A 25,722-nucleotide genomic window follows, 5' to 3' on the forward strand; every position below is an offset into this window, starting at 1 on the left:
TACCAGTCTCTGACAATTTACTCTCATTCCACTTCATCTGTTGATTAGAGCTGAGACAGCAAAAACACATGCCAATTAGTGTCAATTATGGCTGCTGTTTCCTGATGTCATGTCCAGTTGGAAACCAGGGTAAAAGAAGCCCTCCCTATGTCTCTTCTTTTGAAATTCCCTCTCTTGCCACCACCTCCTCTTTGTGCCCCTCAATCTCTCCATCCTGCCTCCATTCCTCTCCACTTCAACTATTACCTAAATCTCCCCCTCCCACTCTTACGGCTCTCACCGAATCACTAAATCCATTCTTCTGCCCTCTTTTTTTCCTGTCTCCTTCCTTTTCCTTCCATTCTGTTCTTCTCCTCTACTCCCTCTCTCCCCAGTGGTTTGTCAATCAGCTCAGAGGGAGTTATACCTCCAAATGCCCACACATTAGTATCCAGCTGAGAATCTTTCATAATCGCCATGGTGACTAGAGGAAGGTCAATGCTTGATGTGCTTCAGGCATTGCCTATAAACTGCCCGGGCCATGGAAATTACAGGCGCTGAATAAAAGGGGGCTTTGCGGCACCACTTTTGGCAATGGGATGTGAGTGTTTGTTGGTGTGAGTCTATTGTGTGTGAGTATGTTCGCCAAGGACAAGAGGCTAAATGAGGGCTGGTTGGTCAGAGGTCAAAATATGATGGAGTAATGATTAAAAAAAAAAAAAAAAAAAAAAATTAAGCATGTGTAGAAAACTACACACCTATAAATCGTATCAATTCATTAACTTTTTGAGGAAATCCTACTGTCCTTTTTTGAAGTCATTACCTCATTTGAAAATACTTCACACGGAGACACAAGCAGGCCCAGACAAAATCTGCAGACATTTTCTGCTCTGAATTTGGGGGGAAATTTTGCAGAATGCATTTAAACAGAACTGAGTGTACCACATATTCTACAGTAATTGGTACCTAAAAGTGATATCGAATTAGCCAAAATGTTTAATAAACACCAGATTCTGTGCGAGTCTAGTTATCAGTTTGCTCTCAGACTTTTAAAAAGCAAAAATTGCTGATGATTGATAATGGTAAATAAAACTTTAGCATTTAACAGTGGAAGTGAATTACCCAACTACAAATATAATTAATATCAAATCATGGATTTAATGGATTTAAACATGTTAAACTGAGCGTACCACACACTGGTTCTTAATGGTACCTTAAAGTACAGTATTATTAGCAAATGAGCTAAAATATTAGTACACAAACACTAGATTGAGTGAGCCTAGTCATAAGTTTGCTTCCAGACTCTTAAAAGCAAAAAAAATTAATAAAAAAATATTTAATTCACATTAAATAAAATGGCACAATCATTGTCCAATGATTATATTTGCTTTGCAACAAACCATTTCTTTAAAACTACCATAAACCCAGTTTCATGTCTCAATTTTGTGACAATTATCATTACCATATGATTTTATGAGTCATAATTGTTAATGTGATCTGTGTCAGGGTGACAGTGCTACTGTGGGCTGGCTGGGTGTTTGGAACTGATCTGAGCACAGCTGTGCTGGCAATCCTTCTAAGATGCTCTAACAGATACACTGGATAGACTCAGAAGAGGCACCCGTGCATCGTCGCAACTAGGGGTGCACCGATCGATCGTCTTAAATCCGTGATCGGCCGATTGTGCCAAGAATCAGGGCCGATCTTTTTTGCAGAATGCAAGGAATCACACATACACTGCTACTCTAATAAATGAGCTCTTGCTTAGCCCTTGAAGCATGACAGAGCGGTCTTTGGAGGGGGTGTTGTTGGCAATTCTAAGCATTCACAAATTGAAACTTTCAGACATGATGTAATTCACATGAATATGCCATTTTGTTTTTAAAAATGTGTAAGAATTACACGTGTATGAATATTAAGTTGCCCATTTTTTAGAGTCAATACGGTAGTTATTCTGACTCACTGCACAGTGAGCATGAAGAGGTTAAAGAGGCTGCTGACGGGTATAAAAACGAATTAAACAACAAATCAATATGCATATACAAATCTGAGTACATGTAACACGAGTCGTGACAATCAGACGCTGTGTGGAGTGATAGAGACTATTTGAGCGATCATGAACACTTTTAGCTTCACTCCCTTAAACATCAAAAGAATCTCGATGTCACTCAAACATGCGCGCTCTTCAGGGGCTCTCAATATATCATCATCAGTCACTCATCCCAGTGCTATTCTGTGAGGATCCCAATTTAAATCATATTAATGTTGGTCACAATACCACCAATACCAGATATAACTGTTTAACCTTCAATAACGGCACCGCGTCTTCAAGCATTTGCTTAATAATTAGTGATTTGTGTTACAAGACGACGCCAAAGACAGTAAGCAAATCATAGATATTAATGATTTCTCACCGGAGCAGTTTTAGAGCTTGTAATTTATATATCTTTCTTATTTTTGAACATATCACTTGAACATCTTTTTACTGGTTGCCAGTCTGTCACAATGACCTTTTGATACTGACAACAGAACTATTCATAACTTAAAAAAATAAATAAATTTAGCAATTCACTATTAATGTAATTTAATGTAATTTTGGTAACACTTTATAAAAAGCATTTTTTATAAATTAATTCATTTCTTTAACATTAGTTAATGCATTAGGTATAATGAACAAACAATAAACAATATATCTTTTTTACAGCATTTATTAATCATAATGTTAGTTAATAAAAATACAATTATTCATTGTTAGTTCATGTTAGTTCATAGTGCATTAATGTTAACTAATACAACTATTGATTTTAAAAATGTATTAGTATACAACATTAGTATGTTGTAACTAACCTTTTTGTAAAGTGTTACCATAATTTTCTGTGTGGGGCATAAACATTTAAAAAAAAAATCGGTATCGGCCGATCTTAGTGTAAAAAAAAAATCGGAGATCAGTATCAGCCTCAAATTACCACCAATCGCAACTGCTCCTAATATGACTTCAACTTCACTGCTGAGCACACACATGTACGTATGTAAATGCACACTAATGGCAGCCCTCTTTAGCCTTCTGAAAGGTTTCCCTGGAAAAGCCATAAATTAGTTTTATTACCCTCCCATAAATATGACATTCCCACATTCCAGAATTAGGACTCAATGTGTGAAAAAATCTTTAAATGAAGAATAAAAATATCTCCGAGCACATGAGAAATACATTACGCTTCAGACGGCCTTTACTTATAGAAACTTACATGTGTAACCAATTTTAGACTGAGATTACGTGACTTCTCTTCTCTCTATTTTTGGCATATAGTGAATTAAAGTGTTTTGCGCTAGCTGTGATACAAAACAACAACATTTCTGTGGGTGCAAGTAGCTATAAGTTGTCTAGTTATATCTAAACCAACACATTTCCAAAAACTCAGTTTGTTCTCAATTCCAAAAGCATTGACTGAACACAACAAAGCAAGTAATAAACATCTTCTCCACTTGTTGAAATTACTTCGTTCTTAACACTGTAAGATATTCAAAGCTTTGCCATCTTTTCAGTAGTACTACAGGAAACTAGCACGGTCTTTTTGTATTGCATCTATTGAGGTAGTCCACCAATGCTAGGCAACTACCCTCCCTTAACACCCCCCCAGCCCAGATTGTCAATTCCCTGACACCGATCAGCCAAAATTGGTCAAATGAGCTTCATTTCACACAAGGACATGATACGGCCATTACTGTCCGCTGAGTGGCCATTCCCCAACCATAATGAGACCAGAGAGAGGCCAAACACCCTGAGTGTCAACCCGTCCAAACTTTCTCTCCGCCTGTTCTCACCGTGCTTAGCATTTCACACCCAATTAAAGCATCTAGACTGCTCACAGGTACCTACATATGATCTGCCACTGCCATCAGTAGAGCCAACTCAATATGGCCTATCTGTCCAGACATCTGTGATCTTTATGCCTTTATCTGCTCTTTCCATCTGTACCACAGACAGTTTAATTAAAGCTAACATTATGACCAGTTTGCAGTTCATTATGGCCTCTTAAAGGGGGACGATGCCAGAGAAAACAAAGAGCAAAGCAAACATCACATACATATGGAGATGGATCATTCTGCGTTGCAACAACATAAAAAGGGGGGTGAGAAATTATACTATGACCATAAAAAAAGAGTACGAGGAAGTGTGAGTGTGAAAGTATCTGGGATCTTCTGTCTGTGGGTCTACATCTGATAAAAACAGCCAGAGCTCTACAGTGATGTGGTCTCCATATGCACTAGCTCCAAACCATAATAAATGTTGATCTGTCAATGATTGTTCATCACTTACGAATCTGTATTGTCACAGGCGCCCAGCGGGATGCTGGTCTGGCTGTCTGTTTCTCAGTCTGACTATCTCTGCTGTGTTTCACATCTCCATTCTCGTCCTCCTCTCCCCACCACTCTTTCTCAACTCTTTACTAATTAGGGAAGCAGTTGCTTACACTCACTCCTCCCAATAATTTAACCTAAAACTCAAAAGCGGCCAAAATGAATCTGAAAAGGATTCAGAGCATCAGGCCTCCAAGCGGTCCATCATCCTGACCGACTGCATTTTGTAAGTGGCAACGTCATTAATTTATATACAGAGATAGGTAGACCTATTACTAAAATCAGTTGACTTTAACACCTCTTGTTGCATAATATGCCAATGGTCTGAGTTCAAACATTGGAAATAGTACTTTTTAGTGTTGTTTTTACAAAGTTGGAGTTCCTCTAACAACAGAAGTATTGAAGATCTCTTAATATTCTTTGAAAATGTGAGCAGTGCTTGCCTGTGCAAAACTTGAGTTGGCCTGCAATGTTCCCAGTATTTGCTAAGGTGTTCTGAGTGGTTTGAATGGTATTGATAGGGTAGGGTGTTGCTATGCGGTTGCTAAGGTTTTGTGAGTTGTTGCTAGGGTTTTGCTTACTTCCCCGAGTCAAAAGTGTCCACCGTAAAGTCTCTATAAAGTTCCAATCCGAATGCAAGTCCACCGGATATTTATGCCTGTTTTATTTCTGAACACTTAATTTCAGCTTTCGTGTCCATGATATTATACATGTAGCAGAAACGGTGCAGGACAAGTTACAAGCTGAGGTTTTGAGTGGAAAATAGAAGAATAAATATGAGTCAAAAATAGTGATGTGGGCCTTAGCAAAACAGGTGAATGGCAAAAACTTGAAGGGAACATGGTTCTCAACATACTAAATGGCAAAACAGGTATCAAGAGGAGGGACGACCTCAACAGAGTTGCTCTGGATCCACCGATGTAACCTACTATGCACTATTTGAGGCACATCTTATCTAAATAGTGCTTTGAAGCAAAACCACTGGCCTGCTGTATCCATAAAGAGAGCGAGAAAGAGAGAGATAGAGACAGAGAGATAAGACCACCCTATTAAAGAAAGAGAGGAGCAGTAGAGGGGTCTGTCAGGGCCACCTCCCCCTGCCCAGCCGCAATCGCTGTACATTGGCTGCAGAGCGGGACCATTTGATGTGAAGAACACTCGAGGGATTGAAAAACAGAAAACCCTTGGTTGGATTCCTGGCTTTGTGCAACAAGAGGATGAAATTCTATAAGGACTCCACTAGTGTGCACTCTACCTCTCCTGTCTTCCTTTCTTTTTTTCTTTCTCCAAAGCAAAGGGTTTTGCTGGTCTTGGGGTTGTGAAGCAGACAAGGAACATTCCTCAGGGGGGCCCAGGCGCCCTTTCTTGACACATCTTAGCGTTACACTTTCTTTCTCCCCTCCCTCCCTTGTTTCCTCTCTCCAAGCACTTCAGCCCCACTCTCCCCCTTTCCCTCTAATACTCCCTCTCTTTGCCTCTCTACTCCGCTACCTCGTATCTCTCCGTACCCACCATCCCACCTAACAGGGAAAATTCCAACAACTTAAACTAGCGTTTAAGTAAAGGTGATGAACCAAATATGTTACAATAATGTTAATAGAACATCCTTATTCCATTAAAAAGCTTTCACAATCTTGGGAGAACATTCTTAGTACAAAATTTTCTGTATGTCATTTAAACTAGATATTATATTTTTTGCTGTGAGTGAAAACTGATCAATAAGTTGGCAAATTGAGTTTGTTAATATTTTGCTAACTTTTAAATAACATACTACTAGCGTTAAGAAACGTTCCCACAACCACAATGTAACATTTGGAAAACATTTTAAGAGCCAATTTATTATCCGCATCCACTCTTCTCCCATGATGCCTACGTTCAACCTCCCTCATCCCTGTGTTCTTGTTTGCCTTTTGCCCAGCCCTCCCTAGCCTGCGTTCCCCTGTTCGCATTCTCCATCACTCTGCTGGGCTTCTGTTTGTTTGGTAAAGACTGTTGAGTCTTTGACGTCTGTAGATGCCTGTGATTTCTCCCAGGCTCCCGAGGGGCCCAGGGAGAGAGAGCTTTGTGTTCTGACAACGCGGTCCTGCAAAGAGGAGCTGGGACTGTTTTTCTGCTCCAGCGCCTCTTGGCAGGGTGTTTAAACACTGTCGCTGCACTGTGCCGCTTCCAGGTGAACAGCTTGGGCTGAAGGAAGAGACCAGACTGAGGGAAAACAGGCTGCGAGAGCAAATAAACAGAATAAACAGTGAAACAGGAGTATGTTTGCATAGGTTCGAGTGATGGGAGGCATTTTCTGAGGTTTATTCTTGATTTTGTTTTTTTACTGCGTCAGAGAGAAGTGACACAAAGTCACTTAAAAGTGTGACACCTTTTTGGTCTTACTTTATGTAGCCCCACAGCCCAATCAGTAAGACTCAAGTACCATCATCGACACCCAACCTGAAATGCTGGTACTTTTAGCTAGTATACAGCTTTCATTTAGCATGTATAAATGTATAAAACATCTATTATATTACAATTATTCACTTTTAATGAAACATTATCAATACAGTCAGACTCATCAAGAAACTACCACCTAAAATATTATTCTTGTACATATAACTGCATTTAGTTACTGTAGATAATGGTTTTGATTGGCTGAAATAATTGACTGGATGAAAATACACAAATTGACGTACACGTACACTTTTGTTTTCCCTGTCCTAAAAACGTAATTGAATGTTTTTATTCTGTAATTACTAAAAAGTTTAACTTTTAAAAGATTAAAGTTTAAAAGATTAACTGTTTTAATTATTTTAATCTTTTAATTCTGTTCTAGGGCTTTAGCAAAGAAAAATCGAAGTATTTTCAAATGCCCCTGGTTTGGAATCAAAAGTTCTGTGAATTTATGCCACATTGCATTTATATTATACGCTTTAATCCAAATATTGCCATAAAAGAATGCTTCAAAAGGCGATTTGTGAATCAAGGCACATTCTCTTTCAAGCCTTCCCGCCGTCTCTGCTGGCTTCACAGTGACCTGCTTCATAAAACAGCTGTCTGAGATGGGGATAGCAGGGCAAGACATTAAAACTTAATAAATGACTTTTTAGGAGCCTCTGCCATGATAACTCTTTACTGCTTGTTTTGCCATATTCAAAGTGTTCCTCTTTAAAGCTGTTTGGCTTCAAGGCCAAACTCTCCATTCATTTGTAATCAATTGAAGGAACTCAGCAATGAACTAGTTCATTCAATGGATAATTATGAACAATTGCCGTCTGAGAGGGGATAAAGGGCGCAGATTTCTATGGCTTTGCCACCCATATCAAAGGGCACATTGCAATGCTTGCTGGCACAAAACCTATATCTTGTTTGAAGGACAAAAAGAGGAGGAGTAGAGAAATGAGAAGAGCATTTGGGAGATCTCTCTGTGGACAAAGGGGTCAAAGCACTGAGGGAATGTCATTCACAAAATAAACAAAGTCGTGATTTTCATGCAGCCAAAAACCAAATGAGGGTGTACAGTACAAAACTTGTTCCAAACCAGAATGTAGAATTTTAGCCTCAGTCACCATTCACTCATATTGTATATTTTTTCAGACAATGGCAGTAAATGGTGACTGAGGCTATCATTCTGGCTAATACTGTATCTCATTTTGTGTTCCACAGAAGAAAGTCATACGGTTTTGGACCAACACGAGGATGATGAAATGATGACAGAATTTAGATTTTTGGATGAACTATCTCCAAGTCATTATAAAGGCTGAATAGTGAATAAAATAATTTGTGCATTCGTGAATTGCCAATATTAAATTCAGTATAAATGAACACCATGAACTAAACTAAGATGAGCAGGTTTGTGCAGCCTCACTCCATTAGGCTCAAGGCCATTGAGAAATAAAATACACACACACACACACACACACACACACACACACACACACACACACACACATACACTCCATAAAATATAATTTAAGACAGTGGCTTACAGCATTTACACTGCTGCTGGTCACTATGTGGCATGTATTGTGTCCATACAACAGATGGAAAAGTTTCAGTAAAAAACTCTTGTTCTGAGGTTTTTTCTGGTCTGACTCTATGTTAAAGAACAAATGGAAAACAAAAATGTAACCTACAACTGACAAACTAAACGAACCACTTCTGTTTTGACATGCTCAGAAGCCACAAATTTGTGTAACAAGCAAACTATAATGCTGTCACCGAGAAGCATGCAGTAGAGATGCATTCAGTTTTTTAGACTTTGAATGAAATGACAAAGGACTACAAGAGCCTGTAAAATGTTTTGGATGTTACTTTACTGTTACTTCTACAAGGAGCTCCCACTTGCCACTAAAGAGCAAAAAGTGTGGGTCAGTGTGGCAAGAGAGAAAGAGTGAGAGAGAGAAAGTGGAAAAGGATAATAAAGAGTGACAGAGAGGAAAGAAAGGAAGGAGTGAGACACAGTGTGGCACTGAGACTGCAGTGGCCGTATGTTTGACATTGGAAATGGTTTAGAGCAGAAGTATCTGGCAATTTCTTACTCTAATTCAAGGCTTTGGCTCACATGACCATGTACAGGTGCACCAACACCAGACTGCCGACCTGGGGAAGAAAGGCCTCCTTGTGTGCGGTGAGGCCGTGCTTGCTCAGCGGGAGTCTCCACACGCACATGCACATGCACACGCACACACACACTCAACACAGAGGATGCAGCCAAGGAGGGGAAACATTCACATTCATACCTTCACTACAATTTCAACCCCTTATTTCAAATGACAGAAAAAAAAAAAAAAAAGCTATGCAAAGTAGTTGTTATTTTACAAGTTATTATCTTTCTCTTCCTGTTCTGCTTATTTTTCTCTCGTCATTGGTTATTTTTGTACTTTTTTTTTTTTAACTTTTGGCTGTGTTTTGTTTGTGAGCAACTGCATGGATATGCACAAATTAGTGACTAACACAGCTGTTTTTACATTGTTATAAATGATGAACTCCAAAAATCACAAGATTTCTTATTGTAAAAAAATAACATTTATTATTCTAGTTAAAAAGGATTATATATACTGTGTGTGTGTGTGTGTGTGTGTGTGTGTGTGTGTGTGTGTGTGTGTGTGTGTGTGTATATATATATATATATATATATATATATATATATATATATATATATATATATATATATATATAATCCTTATTAACTAGAATAATACATGTTTTGTGATTTCTGGACTTCATAGTTTATAACAATATAAAAATAGCTGTGTTAGTCACTAATTTGTGCATATCCATGCAGTTGCTCACAAACAGCCAAAAGTAAAAACAAATAAAAGTAAAAAACAAGAACAAGAACAACATTTATACTTTCCTAATTTTATCCACTCTATAAAAATACTATAAAAATATTATACTGATATAATTAAATATCATAAATATGATAAACAATTATACTGATATAATAATTTTAAATGAATCTAAGTTGCTACTCAGGATATATTTGCACTAAAATATGAAAATAATGCTGTACAGTTTTCAACAGTGCAAATAAACTATTCATCATTATATACTATATTATTATACAGAATATATTTGTACTTATGCAAATATTTGTTTATATAGATGTGTATATATAAACAAATACTTTACATTTAATCATATATATTCACACACACACACACAAACACACATTTATATAAACACACATTTGCAGAAATACAAATATATACTGTATAATAATGTAGCGTATAATTATAAATAGTTTATTTGCACTATTGAAAACTGGAATTAGGAAAGTATAAATGATGTTCTTGTGTTACGCAAGACAAAAGATGCCAGCAATTTACATATTTAGTAATATGTTGCATTTCAGAACAATGGCAGAAACTCTATGTCCACTAAGTGCATAACTGGTTTATTAGAATCCACTTTCTTTAATAAAGTTAATCAATCTTACATTAAAACATACTTGAATCAGCTCACAGACTTCAGACAGAAATGCTTGCAAAACTCACTCTGTTTCATTGATAACAAGGATGAGGGTCGTGTTACCCTCTGTCTGTAATGCATTTAGAGAAGAGTGTGAACAAAAAAATATGAAAGTTTCAGCCAAGTGAGTCCGGGAAATGAGGAAATTCCAGCCGACAAACTGGATATGGAAGACACTGACGCATAGGCCAGAGAGCAAAAACAGCACAAGCCTCTGCACGCTGACGTGTCATTGTATAAAACAGTCACAAAAGGATTATTGTGTCTCAGGGACTTAGATTGCTGCTAAGACTAGACCTAAATGTCAGAGTTAGTTTTAGGAATTCAGGTCTGCATTATCTACAGGCATTAAAGTCTCAGATGTGAATGGAGTTGCCTTTAAGGGATAGTTTACCTCAACAAATGAAAATTCTGCCATCATTTACCCACCCTAATGTCATTCCAAACCCGTATATCTTTCTTTTCTCCTTGGATCTCGAAAGGAGATATTAAGCAGGATGTCCCTGTTCACCATTCACTTTCATTGCCATTCTTTTCTATACAATGAAAGTTCAGGGACATAGCAGTTTGGACATTTTGCTAAATATCTCCTTTTGTGTTCTACAAAACTAGCTTGTAACAAAATGAGGGTGAGTAAATTTAGACAGAATTTTCATTTTTTGGAAACATTTTCCCTTTAACTTATGCTGTTCTCTTTAAGACTGTATGGACATGTAACTTGAGGACTAGTTTTGGTTATTTATTTAATGCGTGCCCATTAAAATACTGAAAAGCTGCAATGCTGTATAGCAAAAGAAAACATGGCACACAATCATCTCTGTGAAGTATTGAAACCAATGCGATGGCAAAATTAAACTGCAGTTTGCCACATATATTTGATTGTTTATACATTGCACAAGACACAAGAATTGCACAAGAAATAACTAACGGCAAAACACGCTTCCTGAAAGTCAGGGTAGAGGACTTAGGGTCTTTATCTGTCACATACACATACACACACACACACACACACACACACACACACACCTGCTGCTGTTGAAGGTGCAGTAATTCCACTGGGCTAATCTCCCCATTGGTGTCGCCATTGGACCCGCCCTCTCTTCCTCCGCCGTCTGACTGGCTGCTTAGGCTGCTGACTCCATTTTGATTGGAGGGTGTTGTTCGAATGGTCTCAGTTGCTGATTCTACCATCATCACGTGGCACCTGCAAGTAAGAAAAGGGGAAATTAAAACAAACTGTTTTGAGCAACTATAAGGCATCATAGTAATTCATGTTCACACTAATTCATTTAAGTTTGAAAACTAATTTTCAGTTTCATAACTGTCATGGCTTCCCAAAGTATGTGTTTGTTCAGTGCCATTCCAGTGTGAATAAGAGCCGTAAACATAGTGAAATTAATACGTTTTCAAAAGAAAACATATTCTTGTGGGTGTGTTTCAAACAAATGTTCAAACGAGCCAACGGAATGTTTGTGAATTCAAACTCCAAATGTCAAAAAATTCAAATGTAAACAAACCCACACAGGGCCATCCCTCCATTCATCCATCCCTCCCTCTTACTGTTAGGTCTATAAAACCTTCAAACCTCAAGCCTTTAAAACTTTTTTAAAACTGTCAGGACAGGCTTTGTCAAGCCAACACTAAAGTTTTTGTCTTGACCAAATGTACCTATCTAGTAAAAAACCCGACATTAACAACATGTCTTTTAACAAAAGCAAACATATAACACCCCCAAGACCACAGACATGACAAGATTCATTAAGTGCCACAGCACAATAAATCCCATAAGAAAGTGTTTTTGCAGTAGAAATAGAGTGACACATCTGCTAACCTTGGTAAGAACATAGTTGTCAGCCATACATCTATTTGGATATACCTTAAGAACCACCTGAGCTACCGAATAGCCAATGGCAGCCAAGGGCACAAACGCGGAGGAAGACGTTACAAAGGTCTGTCTGAAGAGATACTTGTGTTGAACCAAAACAGCACTGTGTGTGTGTGGTGTGTGTGTGTGTGTGTGCGCGCATTTTTGTGAAAGAGTACAGTCTGGGGGTGGCATGCTTTTCTTTTTTCCAATTGTTACATTTACAATACAGGTTACAATACAGTGCATCAACTCTGGTCGAAGGACATTTGTCTTTGATAAAGTGTTGATGCATCCTCAGAAGCGAAAAAGCCCTTTCAAAAGAAATGCCAGCCCATTGCATACCTTGTTATTGACAGTACAAATACACAAGCAACATCAAGAGCCTTCAAATGTGAGAATGATTTAGAGGGACAATAACATACTGACATACGTACAGTCTTCTGGGAACTAGAGTGAGCATTCCATCACTAAATAAGAAAGATGAAAATTATGTTATTTACAAAAGCCACAAGATATTAATTTAAAAACAATACTGTGTTTGTATTGTGGGAATGGATTTATCTGCACATGCAGTACGAGCCGTGCAGTCTTGTGCTAGTGTCTCGCCACAACAACAGCTGAAGACCTATATGCTTTATAAACAATGTTAGCCAAATGTAAATCAACACATTTTGGAGACTCGAGGGAACTTTTATGAGCAGAAACAAGTTTGCAGTCGGAATGACTTAAATGCACCTGGTTTAGGAGTTGTATATTGTAGGCAAAAGTTGTCAACTGAGCCAGTCACGTGCAACTAGCATGACTGAAGAGGATGCAGGCATGTCTTGTATCATGGGGGACACAAAGCAAAGATGTGGGTAGTTTTATTGCCTGTGGACCATGTGCGGTTAATTTACATCCACCCAGACCATCTAAATCACTCTGCTCTGGATGTGACATGCAAGGGACAATACTGAAACGCCCAACAGCTAGACCAAGGACCTTTTCAACCTTTTCGGCAAACTATTCGTTATGCATATGGGTCTGAGAAAATATTATTTCTGCTAAAACACATTTGACTATATGCCAGAGTCCCATAGGGTTTCAGACCACTGCATTAACCAAAGGTGTATTTTTCAAAGATGCAAGACTTGTTGCCTACACCACTGGAGAGATGAGCAGCTGCACAGCAAGTGCATCACTGCCATATTAACCAGCCTGGGGTGTAAGCAACCATGAAGCCTGGTCATATCCCGTAATGGGTGTATATTGCAGCTATAATGGAAGGTCGTAAATAAAGCAGCCCAATAAATCTGTGCAGGAGACCTTTGATTACAGCTGTGAGACAGAAGTTTGCAGCGTCTTGTAATTGTCTTTGGCAAGCTCATCTGAGCCGCTAATGTTGAGGCTTGCCGCATCTTGTTTAGCCCCGAAGCCCCTCTAATTGAACTTTGACCTCTGAAAACATAGGGAGACACATTTCTTCTAAAGAGAGTGAGGGATACAGGAAGAGTAGGGGCATTCTTCAGATTGCAGAGATAAAACATGAATTTGGGTGAGGGTAGGCCAAAACAATAGAAAAAAAAAAAAAAAAATGGCACATTTGCCTTTTAATTGGGACAGAAGAGAAATGGGACCAAACTTTTGCTTCAGGAAAAAAAAATAATAATAATTCAGCTTGCAACAGATAAAACTAAAATCCCAGGACCAGCGTCTTCATGGCACGGTAACGCAATGCATTGGCTATGCACTGATGTTTCTCTTTTTTATGTTCTAATATCAGCATATTTTCTTTGGCACTTACAAGAAAGGGTGGAGGGGGGTGGTGATTCATTCTCTATCCTGTTTCTGCAAGTACTGAGGCTGCAACAAGGGATCATGGGAACTTCTGTGACTGCCTGTTAAAAGCTGTTTATATTGCTGATGCTAGAAGTTGCTAAGGTAAGATAGCAACAAGGGGATAAACACCTCAGTGCAATCTTATTCGGCTACAGAAGTGCACATTAGCAAAAATAAATAAAAGCTTTGTTGTAGTGTTTTGAGATCTCTTTTTTTTTTTTCTTCTTCCTACCTCTTGCATAGTGATTTAAGAAAGTAATGCACAAACATATAAGGTCAGGAAAAGAAGAAATGTCACAACAAACCACAGTTTATCTCATTCATGACCAAATACCTTCCTGCAGCAAATTTTCTGTTTTCCTTCTATGTCTTCCTCTCTCTTTTTCCGAGGCAACTGTAGTTCAGGGTCGGAGTAGGCAGCTGGCAACGGAACAGAGGATTTCAAGAAAGCAGGGTTGAATAGAGAGTGTCTGAGCCAGGTAGGCCAAGGGGCAGAGGTCTCTTGGGTAAATCTCATACAGGTGGGCCTTCACTTCACACCTTCTCAAAAAATAGCGAGCCCGGCAGGGACTAAAAGCTTCCAGTATTCTGAAAGTGTCAAGAGGTGAAAGGTAGACTGTCTTTTCCTAGCTCCCTTTTTCTCTGTTTATGGAACACCATTTACCCAAAGTCATCAACACTAAAGAACGTAGACAAAGCATTAGTTGTTCTTGCCTAAATGAACTTGACACCTGTTTTGCTTTCCATGCAAAAGAGCAGATACCCATAACATGCTTTAAGTACTAAGAGATAGTTCACCCAAAAAATAACAATTCTGTCATCATTGTATTGTTCCAAACCCGTATGACTTTCTTTCTTCAATGGAACACAAAAGGAGATGTTCCACTGAATGTTAGGGGATAATAACCTAAGTCCCAATTCACATTTTATTTCCATTCAATGAAATTGAAAATGAACATTCTGCCTCACATACAGGTATGTGTTCATTGGAAGAAAAAAAGTCATAAGTGTTTGGAACAACAGTAAATGGTGAGTAAATAAGGAAAGAATGTATTATTTTTGGGTGAACTATCCCTTTAAGCTAAATGCAAATTCCACAACGAAATTCCGGGAAGACACTAAACAAAGTAAACATTTGTCCACAGAAGAGTGATTCTGTAAATGCTCAAATGATGACAGGCTCTGTGGCTTAAGCACAGATTCTGGCATAGACTGTATGCTAGAGTTGCAGTGGAAGTGAATATAGCTGAACCTGAGTAACAGCTTTTACAGTCTTTCATGGTGCAATCGGAAGGCTGAGAGCTTTGAAGAGGATTGAGACTGTCGGATCCAGTCGGCTGATCCCAGATCAGACCATCTGCAGCCCCAGACTGCGCATTGGACTCGTCGTTCCGGTCTGACTCCAAAACACAAGCCCCACTAATGCCCTGTGAATTCAGCACTTCCAGTCTGGATCATTTCACCAGAGTAAATGGTAGACGGCCAGTAGCACATACAGACAGTCCTTACATCACCAACTAATGGAATCAGTCTTTATTATTTCAGATGAAAATGGGTATATTTCAAATCCTTCACATAAAGGCTTATTACTGGCCTCTAAAACCCAGAGATAATTGACTGTGATACCTGCAATTTCATTTTACACGTTTTGCTTTTTTCTCCTTGTTTAGGCCTCATTGGAAGAAAATATGGCAAACATTAAACCGGCCTAAAGAATTTCCATCGCATTAATAAGAGGCAATGTTTAAAGTAATGCAAGGATTAAAGCCGAAACATAACTCACTTGGCAATGTCGACAGACAGGTTTAAATTTGCTTTCTGCTCTCCAGTGCTCACCAGAGCTCTACTTAACTACATAGAGCATTACCCAGATCTAAAAAGAAAATAAAAGCTGGTAATACAAGCTTTTAATATAAGCTGGCCACTATTGTTAAATGCATTTCCAGTGCCAGAGCGTCTGACATCAGATCAAATTTACAAGTGCTGGCTAATGCTAAATGGGGTTGGGAACCGACAACCGGTTCTTCTTCAGAACCAGTTCCATTCTTTAAAAAATACTGGAATTGTATGATCATCGTGAATTTCGGTTCCATTAACGGTTCTCCTGCACGCAATTTTCCACCAACGCAGCTGGAACACCGTCCTGAAATACTCTGACAGTGTTTCCAGCAACGCATTTCTGCAGCAGCGCTGCCCTCTACTGACTCTACAGCGTAAAACACACAGCTCTACCAATGTATTGGCCGGCTCTTTTGAATTTACAGTGTGAAACATATGCACTTCCGGTATAGTACGATTCCAGAAAGAATAATTCAAAGGAGCTGGTTCTTTTGAATCTACAGCCCAAAACATATGGCGCTTCCGGTACAGTTCAATTCCCGAAAGAATCATTCTAATGAGCCCATTCTTTTGAATCTACAGCGCAAAACATACAGCGCTTCCATTTATAGTCCAGTATACAAGTAATCTTATACTGATATGCACGTTATGAATATCCAACTCAAAATTAAATAAGAACTGTTGAAATCTCACAAGCCTGAAGTACAAAATTAGGCTACAAAACACAAGTCTAAACTGTCTCTGGAACTGTTTCTGTTTATTTAATGATGACCTGTAAGACTTAAATCAAGCAGTGCAGTTACTGGCTGGTTGTTCATATGACAATGTATAATTAAAGATACATGAGTTCTGTTGTAATAAGTGGAATTTTATAAAAGAATAAATTAATTAATGAAATATGCCATCACATTTCTTGTTGGTTTAGATTTGTTGATTTAAAATAATTAGGATCTATTATTGGATTGTAATTATGTCTCCTTACTAATTCCTTACGATTCCACGCCAAATGCTAAACGTAGATTTTCTAAGATTGTTATTCATGTCGACACTAATGATGTCCAGCATTGCCAGTCGGAGATCACTAAAGATAATGTTAAAGAGGTGTGTGAACTTGCAAAAATGATGTCAGACACTGTAACATGCTCTGGCCCCCTCCCTGCTCATCATGGTGACGAGGTTTATGGTAGATTAGTGTCACTGAATGGCTGGATGTCTGAGTGGTGTCCAGAGAATAACATAGGATTTATAGTCAGAGTTTTTGGGGAAGACCTGACCTGCTAAAGAGAGACGGACCCCATCCCTCCAGGGAAGGTGCCGCTCTCCTCTCTAGTAATATGGCTCATAGTCTTAATAGTGATAGTATTTGACTAACTGGGGCCCAGGTTAGGAAGCAGACAAACTGGCTAATCCGAACATCTGCTAGCCGCCTTGAGACATCACACAGGCCACAAACTACAACACATAGAGAATTAATCACCTGTATATCATATAAAGACTGTGTTTCCTGAAGTACCAAACATAAAATCCACAGTCAATTAGAATTTTTTTTTTTATTGATGTCAAACTTAACGAAAATTATGAAATGAAGATAAACATCAAAAAAGGTAGGACTACTAAACATTAGATCTCTTTCATCCAAATCACTAATTGTAAATTAAATTATCACAGATCATAATTTGTTTGACTGATATCTGGATTAAAACAGATGAATATATTAGTTTAAATGAGTCTACGTCCTCAGGTTATTGTTATAAATGAGCCTTGCCTGAAAGGTCAAGGAGGAGGTGTTGCTACAATTTACAGTGATATTTTCAGTGTTACTCAAAGGTTTGGATATAAGTTTTATTCTTTTGAACTGATAATGCTTAATGTGACATCGTCAGATATAAATAAAAATCTTGGTCGTCTTTTGTATATACCACCAGGCCATAATCCGAATTCTTTCGAGAATTTGCTGATTTTCTGTCAGATCTAGTGGTTGCTGTGGATAGAGCTTTAATCGTCGGTGACTTCAACATACACATAGATGAAAATGATACACTGGGATTAGCATTTATCAATAATCTCAACTCTGTTGGGGTAAGACAAAATCATACACTAGATCTAATTTTGTCAAATAGAATTTATGTTGATAATATAGAAATTCTGCCGCAGAGCGATGATATCTCAGAATGTTACCTCATCTCTTATATGCTGTGCTTAGCAAAGGTAACTAAATCTATGCAATGCTATCGTTTAGGTAGAACTATTCTTTCAACTACTAAAAACAGCTTCATTAATAATCTTCCAGACTTGTCTCAAATACTCATTATGCCAAAAAGTTCAGAAGAACTTGATGTTGTCGCAGAAAATATGACATTCTTCTATAGCACTCTAGATAGTGTCGCCCCTCTTTGATTGAAGAAAGTTAAAGAGAAAAATCCTGCACCATGGAACAATGCTCACACTCATGCTCTCAAGAGAGCAGCTCGGAAAATGGAGCGCAAGTGGAAGAATACAAAATTAGAGGTATTTCACGGTGCATGGAAGGATAGTGTCTCTACCTACAGACAGGCTCTAAAAACTACCAGGTCTGCATATTTGAGCAAACTCATAGAAAATAACCACAACAATCCTACTTGTTTATTCAGTACTGTGGATAAATTGGTTAGGAATAAAACTTCTATTGAACCAGATATTCCATCGCAGCATAGTAGTACTGGCTTTATAAATTTCTTTATTGATAAAATCAAAATAATCAGAAACAAAATTGGAATTACGCATCCATCTGCCACAGCACCCCAGAAGACTAAAATTATTCCCTATGAGCAACTTCAATCCTTCGCTGTTATAGGTCAGGAAGGGCTAACAAATAAAACAAAAAACAAAATAAAACACATCAAAATCAACAACATGTACATTAGACCCAATATCGACTAAACTCCTAAAAGAGGTGTTTCCTGTAATCTCAGAACCTCTTCTTAATATTATTAACTCCTCATTATCCTTAGGGCATGTCCCAAGAAACTTTCAACTGGCGGTTATCAAACCGCTTATCAAGAAACCACAGCTTGATTCAGGAGAATTGGCTAATTATAGACCAATTTCAAATCTCCCATTTATGTTCAAAATACTAGAAAATGTAGTGTCCTCTCAACTATGTTCATTTTTACAGAGAAATGGTAATGGTATGCCATTTGTGGACAGGCATTAGCTTGGTTTAGGCCCTATCTCTCTGACCGCTACCACTTTGTCTGTGTAAATGAGGAACTGTCAGATCAAATTAAAGTATGGAGTGCCACAGGGATCAGTTTTAGGGCCTCTGCTTTTCTTCCTATATTTTCTCCCCCCGGGAGACATTATCAGGAACCATGGAATTAGTTTTCACTGTTATGCCGTTGATACACAACTTTATATTTCTTCGAATCCTGACGAAATTTCACAATTTTCCAAATTAACAGTGTAGAAATGATATCAAAGAGTGGATGGACAGAAATTTCCTTCTACTCAATTCCGATAAAACAGAAGTACTAATTATTGGAACAAAAACCTCAAAAAATAAGATGCTAAAATATAATCTAACTCTTGATGGATGTACTGTAAAGTCAACTTCTACAGCCAAAAATTTAGGTGTTATATTTGATAGCAATCTAACCTTTGAAAAACAAATTTCCAATATTTGTAGAACTGCATTCTTCCACCTCAGAAATATTGCCAAGTTACGACACATGCTATCTGTTTCTGATGCCGAAAAACTAATTCATGCATTCATGACCTCAAGACTAGATTATTGTAATGCATTACAGAGTTGTAACTATAATCAAGAAATACGATCTTAACTTTCGTATTAATTTTAAAACTCTGTTAAAGCTTTGAAGGGTCTAGCTCCAAAGTACTTTAGTGACCTTCTGTCACACTATAATCCATCGCGCTCATTACGATAGCACGGCCTGTTAACAATACAGATAATATAAAAATCCACAAAAGGAGGGGGATCATTTTCATTTTTGGCTCCTAAACTATGGAATAGTCTTCCTAGCAGTGTTCGGAACTCAGACACACTCTCTCATTCTAGACTAAAGACTTATTTATTCAGCCAGGCATACACCTAATTTATCCTTCAATTCATAGCTATGCTGCTATAGTTAGGTCTGCCTTAACCGAAAACACTTCTCTTATTCTTTAACCCTGCTTTAATTTGAATGGCATCTATGCTAATTTTATTCTATTATTTTCAGGATTATATCCCGAGGTTAACAGAGCCATCCTGTCTGATGTCCAATTCCTACTGTGTCGCTGAATGATGATGACCAACTGGCATGTGCCAGACAGACTTCACTTCAGTCTACTAAGACAGACTTCACAAAGGATGAATTGATTCAAACTCAAAGACATGGGATTCTTCATGTCTTAAGCATGGGCTCAGGATGGAGTTCACCAAAATTTCCTCCCATAAGCTTCCAGCCGGACTGCGATGCTCCACACTGAATGATACCTATATCAACTTGGTCAAAGGAGGGACAACACTCTCTTAAACTAAAATGAAAATGAATTAACCACTAACAAAAGCCTTCATCTGCCCAAATCAAAGGACAATGCATCTACGTGTATTTCCTCAGTTAATTCAGGATGACTTCAAGGACTTTAACACTAAAACTTATAGTCAATATTAAATCATTCTGTTTAATCACTGACCCACAACACTTACTTAGTTTACTCATTTTAACCACTAATAGTTCTAAACATAACAAATATTGGCATTATATTCATTCATTTTCTGTTATAGCATAATTTCACATACAGCTGCTTTGAAACAATGCCTGTTGTGAAAAGCACTATACAAATAAATTTGACAACTTGACTACAAGATGACAACGTTGACGATATTTATAAAAATGGAATACCGTTTAATTCTGCTGACCTTTTCCTATGTGGCCCATCACACCGTTGCGTTCTTTTTATCTGACTCATTCATTAATTTACTCCATCTTTCCTGTCCTCATCTTTATATAGGAACTTTTCAAGGCATATACGGAACCGTTTCACATTCTCATTTTTCAGCAGGGCTATTTGCTTTTTTTGTCTTCCTTTGCACCTGTGGAACAGCCCTTTCTGCATGTTACGCACACGCTAGCACACAGACACCCTTCTCAGTCCTTTTTTTTCCTTTCCAGCAGCTTACCAGATTAATAACTCTTTATCATGTTAAGCCTTATACAGGTCTATTTATATAAGTCCCACAAAGGCTGTTTCTAGAGCCTTGCATCAGCTTGCAGGAATGCTCTTAATAATAAAAACAAAGAAGGAGCCAACATGATTAGTGGAGACAGCCACAGTTGTACCAGCACGTCTCACGTCCTCACCCTCAGGCTACTGAAACAGCATCAGTGCCCGCAGAGAAGTGAACACTTCATCAGCAGCGCATCCTTGTGTTTGTCACCAAATCTTATTGCTATTTCTTACACATGGGGTTAGGGACTTGATCAAACCCATAACCCTAGGTATTAAACTTAAGAGTGCAACTCATCCCGCATGGTCTATGCTGTACTGAGGCGAAGTGTGCTATTACTTTTCTAAGCGATCTTACCATTTTAAAATGGCCAAAAAAATCCCATATACTTACACTGGAGGAGCCATTTAGTGACCAGAATATTACAGAGATTTGGGGGTGGGCTCATTTTAATTGAGTCAGTTAATAAACACATAGCAATATGGATGGGAATTGTAAGGAAATTCTGATTCTGTTACCTTTTAACGATTCCAATAATAATTCTATTAGTACTTTTCAATAATAAATATTTGTAAATAAGAAATGCAATTCTTATTGGATTTGTTTTACCCTCACCAGCCTGCCCAATTAAGATACTGTATACTAATTGCAAAAGGGTGTTTACACAAGAGTTTTTAATTAGGATATATTTTTGTAATAAAATACCACTGATTACAACTAAACTTAATCAGAACTGGCTAATAATAGTATAGATTCAAAAGAATCAGATTTTGTTCAGGAATCGGACTACACTGGCCATGCTGTAGGTTTTGTGCTGTGGATTCAAAACAACCGGCTCTTAAGAGTAATTGGACCCACTTTATATTAGGTGTCTTTAAGTACTCTGTATGATACAATGTACTTATTTTGTACATATGTGGTGTTGCATTGCACTTACATTTAAAGTACTTGAATGTAATTACATCTGTAGTTACACTTTTAACCGTTAACCCCTAATCCTAAACCTAACACTACCCCAATCCTTACCCTAAACATTAACTCTAATCTTATCCCTAAACCTACCCATTTCTCAACCTTGGTAGCAGCAAATGTAAATCTTGTGAGAGTTTTGAAGAACAACATGTAGTTAAATACATTGTATTGTACAGTACATAGAGTATTTTAACTGTAGTACATAGTAGATAAAGACACCTAATATAAACTGTGACCGAGTAATTTGTTCTGGACTCGGACTACACAGGTCGTGCTGTATGTTTCACACTGATGATTTAGTTGCTGTATTTTAATTACTGTGTTGTGTACGCATCGGCAGAAGAATGCATGTTCAAGAACAGTTAACGGAAGCGGTAGTCATTTTTTTTCTTTTAATGGGTCGGTTCCAAACCCCACTCAGCAACACCCTAGCAACCACACAGCAACATCATGGTAACAATTCAAAACACCATAGCAAGCACCACTTTTCTTCAGAAAATTTACAAATCTATTTGAGCAGCATTAAGTTCAGGGAAGGGAAGATCTATACTGCTGTCTGAAATGACAATTCCTTTACACTCTTTAAAGTTCAATCCTCTAAATCTTCTAGATTCAATTCAGAACAAAAGAATTTGCCATTTTTGCAGCGAAAACGCATTCATTACGTTTATTAATTTCTCTCATCAGGAAGAGCTGCTGTCGGGACACAAACATTCAGGAACGTAGTCTACGGAAGGATAGGGTGTATTTGTGTTAGCAACTCCAACAGCTAGCCCACGGGGCAGAGGGCAGGTGTGTGTGTGTGTGTCCCAGTGGTTAGAACACACAGCTTGCGCTTCATCTTCCATATTTGGCTTCCCTAAGCGTTTGGTTGGTGTTTTTTTTCTTTCTTTTTTTTTGTAGTCAGGTATGACTACATCTAAAAGGCAGAGCCCAGGGGAAGAATGTCACTTTCTGCCATGAAGACAGATAGCAGGATGACCTAGAGCCGAGAGAGAGCGTGAGAGTAAAAGAGATGTAACAGGCAGGGCACCCAAAGTAAGCCAGCAAAGAAAGGGTCCCATCAAATGAGTGTTTCTAGTAGAATAATAAGAGAAAGTCTGAATTGCAGGGAGTCTCTTGGCAGGTTAACCCTTGCGCTTTCCTTCTGCACCCAGTACCGGCCACTTCAAAGCAATCAACTAACCGCCTCTCCTGGGGGGCAAGGCGCACTGGAATAGTCCGACAATAAAGAAGAGATACTCTTTTGAAGACTGCTTAAGCAAGCACTTATGCGTTTGCTTTTAATGAGTGGAGCTCTAGCGGTTTCCCTATGTGAAAGTGGCACACTGCTCCACTTGGCATTATGACAGACCCTTCGTGTTGCCACCCACTTACTTACTCACCCACTCAGAGCCTTTAAATTCATGAAATGGTGTTCACAACCAATTTTACTTCAGTAATCTGACGTATTTTCGAGGGAAACAAGAATTGATTGGATCGTGAAAAAAAGGGGGCCGTTACACACCAGAATGGAGCAAGGTAATTGGAGAAAAAAAGCAGTTTCAGAGGCGGAACAAGTTATTACATTTTGATGAAAGATCACAAAGCAATTTTCCTTCTAAATAACATGTACCATTAAAAATAGGGTCAATTTCAATTCATGTCGAGGAATAGAGCACAAAAATGAAAAACTGTCATCATTTACTCACTATCATGCTGCTCCAACCCCTTTTGGATTCTTCTTTCTTTTTTTTTTTGTATCCCCTTTTCTCCCAAATTTGGAATGCCCAATTCCATGGTTACTCACCTCAATCCTGGTGGCAGAGTGCAAGTCTCAGTTGCCTCCGCTTCTGAGACAGTCAATCCGTGCAGCTTATCACGTGGCTCATTGTGCAAGACACTGCGGAGACTCACAGCATGTGGAGGCTCATGCTACTCATCGTGATCCACGCACAACTTACCACGCGCACACTGAGAGCGAGAACCACTAATCGCGACCACGAGGAGGTTACCCCATGTGACTCTACCCTCCCTAGCAAGCGGGCCAATTTGGTTGCTTAGGAGACCTGGCTGGAGTCACTCAGCACACCCTGGATACGAACTCGCGACTCCAGGGGTGGAAGTCAGCATCAATACTCGCTGAGCTACCCAGGCCCCACCCTTTTGGATTCTTAATACTGTGGAACACAAAATGTAGGATGAGATGTAGGCAGATTGTTAGCCTCAGTCACTATTCACTTTCATTGTATGGAAACAAGATGCAGTGAAAGTGAATGGAGACTAACAAACTCTAACATTTCCTTTTGTGTTCCATGGAAGAAAGAAAGTCAAACAGGTTTGCAACGACATGATGGTGAGTAAATGACAGAAATTTCCTTTTTTGGGTGAACTAGGCCTAATCTCAAAAAATCTATTGTCACCTCATGTACCACGTTAGCCACTATGAATTAATGTATGTACCTTCGAATAAAAGGCATATTCTAAACATCAGGTAAACAAGTATGTACAATCTTAGGCCGTGTCCACACTAATACGTTTTCGTTTGAAAACGCATTAATTTCGCTAAGTTTTGGCCTTCCGTCCACACTAAGATGGCTTTGTCCAGCAAAAACGTAGCTTTCCCAAGAGGATAAATTTGAAAACGACAGTGTGAACGGAGAGCGTTTCGAAAACGAAAATGCTGTTTTCAAATGTATCCAGATTAATTGTTTAACAGCATGCCAGTATTTTTAAACTTATAATTGCCTTGTAAAGATCTTATGTATTTGTTATATGTTCCCCTTTTTCTCAGATCTCAGACATTTTCAAGGAAAAACAGAGCTTTTGTACAGCAGAGGAGCTGAAGATTCATTCGAAATCAACAGCCTCCTCTTGCGATCACCTGGAATAATTCCAGCCTGAGCAAGTGAGCTTCATTATTGAATACACACAGATACTGTAACAGCACTCTTTGTCTGCTCACTGCTTGGCTTCAAAGACAAATTAACATCCTCATTATCTACATGTCTGATCCCAGATCTCAGAGAAAAGAATATGTGAATGTTTGCTGTATGCAAGGATCTTACCATCATGCTGATTTAAAGAGCACAGCGTGTAAACCTTTTTAATACGTTTTTCTTTACTGGTCACTAGATTGCTTTTATTGTAACAAGGAAACCCCCTCCTTCCCATTGCAAAACCTTAGGACCACCAATATCCAAAAATAACCAATTAATTTCCCCATAGCGTAGACTGAGATAAGGGGCACAGGGAAAACGGGAGCATGCAAAAACGAAATGGACTGAACGAAATGATCTACGTTCATAATGAAACAACTTTGATCCTGTGATAATTATGCTTTTTCATGGGTTTGGTGTCCCAATTTCACACTCAGGTTTTTAGCTGAGCTTTTCCCTTTCCCTCCAACCTAAACATGGTAGACAACAATTAAAGGGATAGTTCACCAAAAAATTACAATTCTGTCATCATTTACGCACCTTTATGTTGTTCCAAACCCATTTCACTTTCTTCCCTGGAACACAAAAGGAGATGTTAGGCAAAATGTTAGCCTCAGTCCCTATTCACTTTCATTGTTTGTAAAAATTGAGGCCATCTTAATGCCTAACTTTTCCTTCATATGAGTTTGGAACAACATGAGGGTGAGTAAATGATGACAGGATTTTAAATTTTGGGTGAACTATCCCTTACAGGAATTGCTTGCACGCCAACTGTCACAAAAAATCAGAAGCACATAAAAGGA

The 25,722-nt window shown here is 38.4% G+C and overlaps 1 protein-coding gene across 2 annotated transcripts in view; it reads right to left on the reverse strand.

The window, feature by feature from the left end:
• Positions 1–25,722, reverse strand: part of LOC127426142 (forkhead box protein P4-like) — a 162,071-nt gene that overhangs the window by 98,457 nt on the left and 37,892 nt on the right. Inside the window, exons 2-3 of one of the 2 annotated variants that reach the window (XM_051672711.1) lie at positions 25,460–25,494; positions 11,323–11,500 (exon numbers count right to left, since the gene is read on the reverse strand). In XM_051672711.1, the coding sequence (XP_051528671.1) occupies positions 11,323–11,490 (168 nt within the window). In that variant the 5' untranslated portion in view covers positions 11,491–11,500; positions 25,460–25,494. The remainder of the gene's footprint in view (positions 1–11,322; positions 11,501–25,459; positions 25,495–25,722) is intronic. The other variant, XM_051672709.1, reaches the window with a different exon arrangement.

The sequence above is a fragment of the Myxocyprinus asiaticus genome, chromosome 35, assembly GCF_019703515.2.
Source record: "Myxocyprinus asiaticus isolate MX2 ecotype Aquarium Trade chromosome 35, UBuf_Myxa_2, whole genome shotgun sequence".
Lineage (NCBI taxonomy): Eukaryota > Metazoa > Chordata > Actinopteri > Cypriniformes > Catostomidae > Myxocyprinus > Myxocyprinus asiaticus.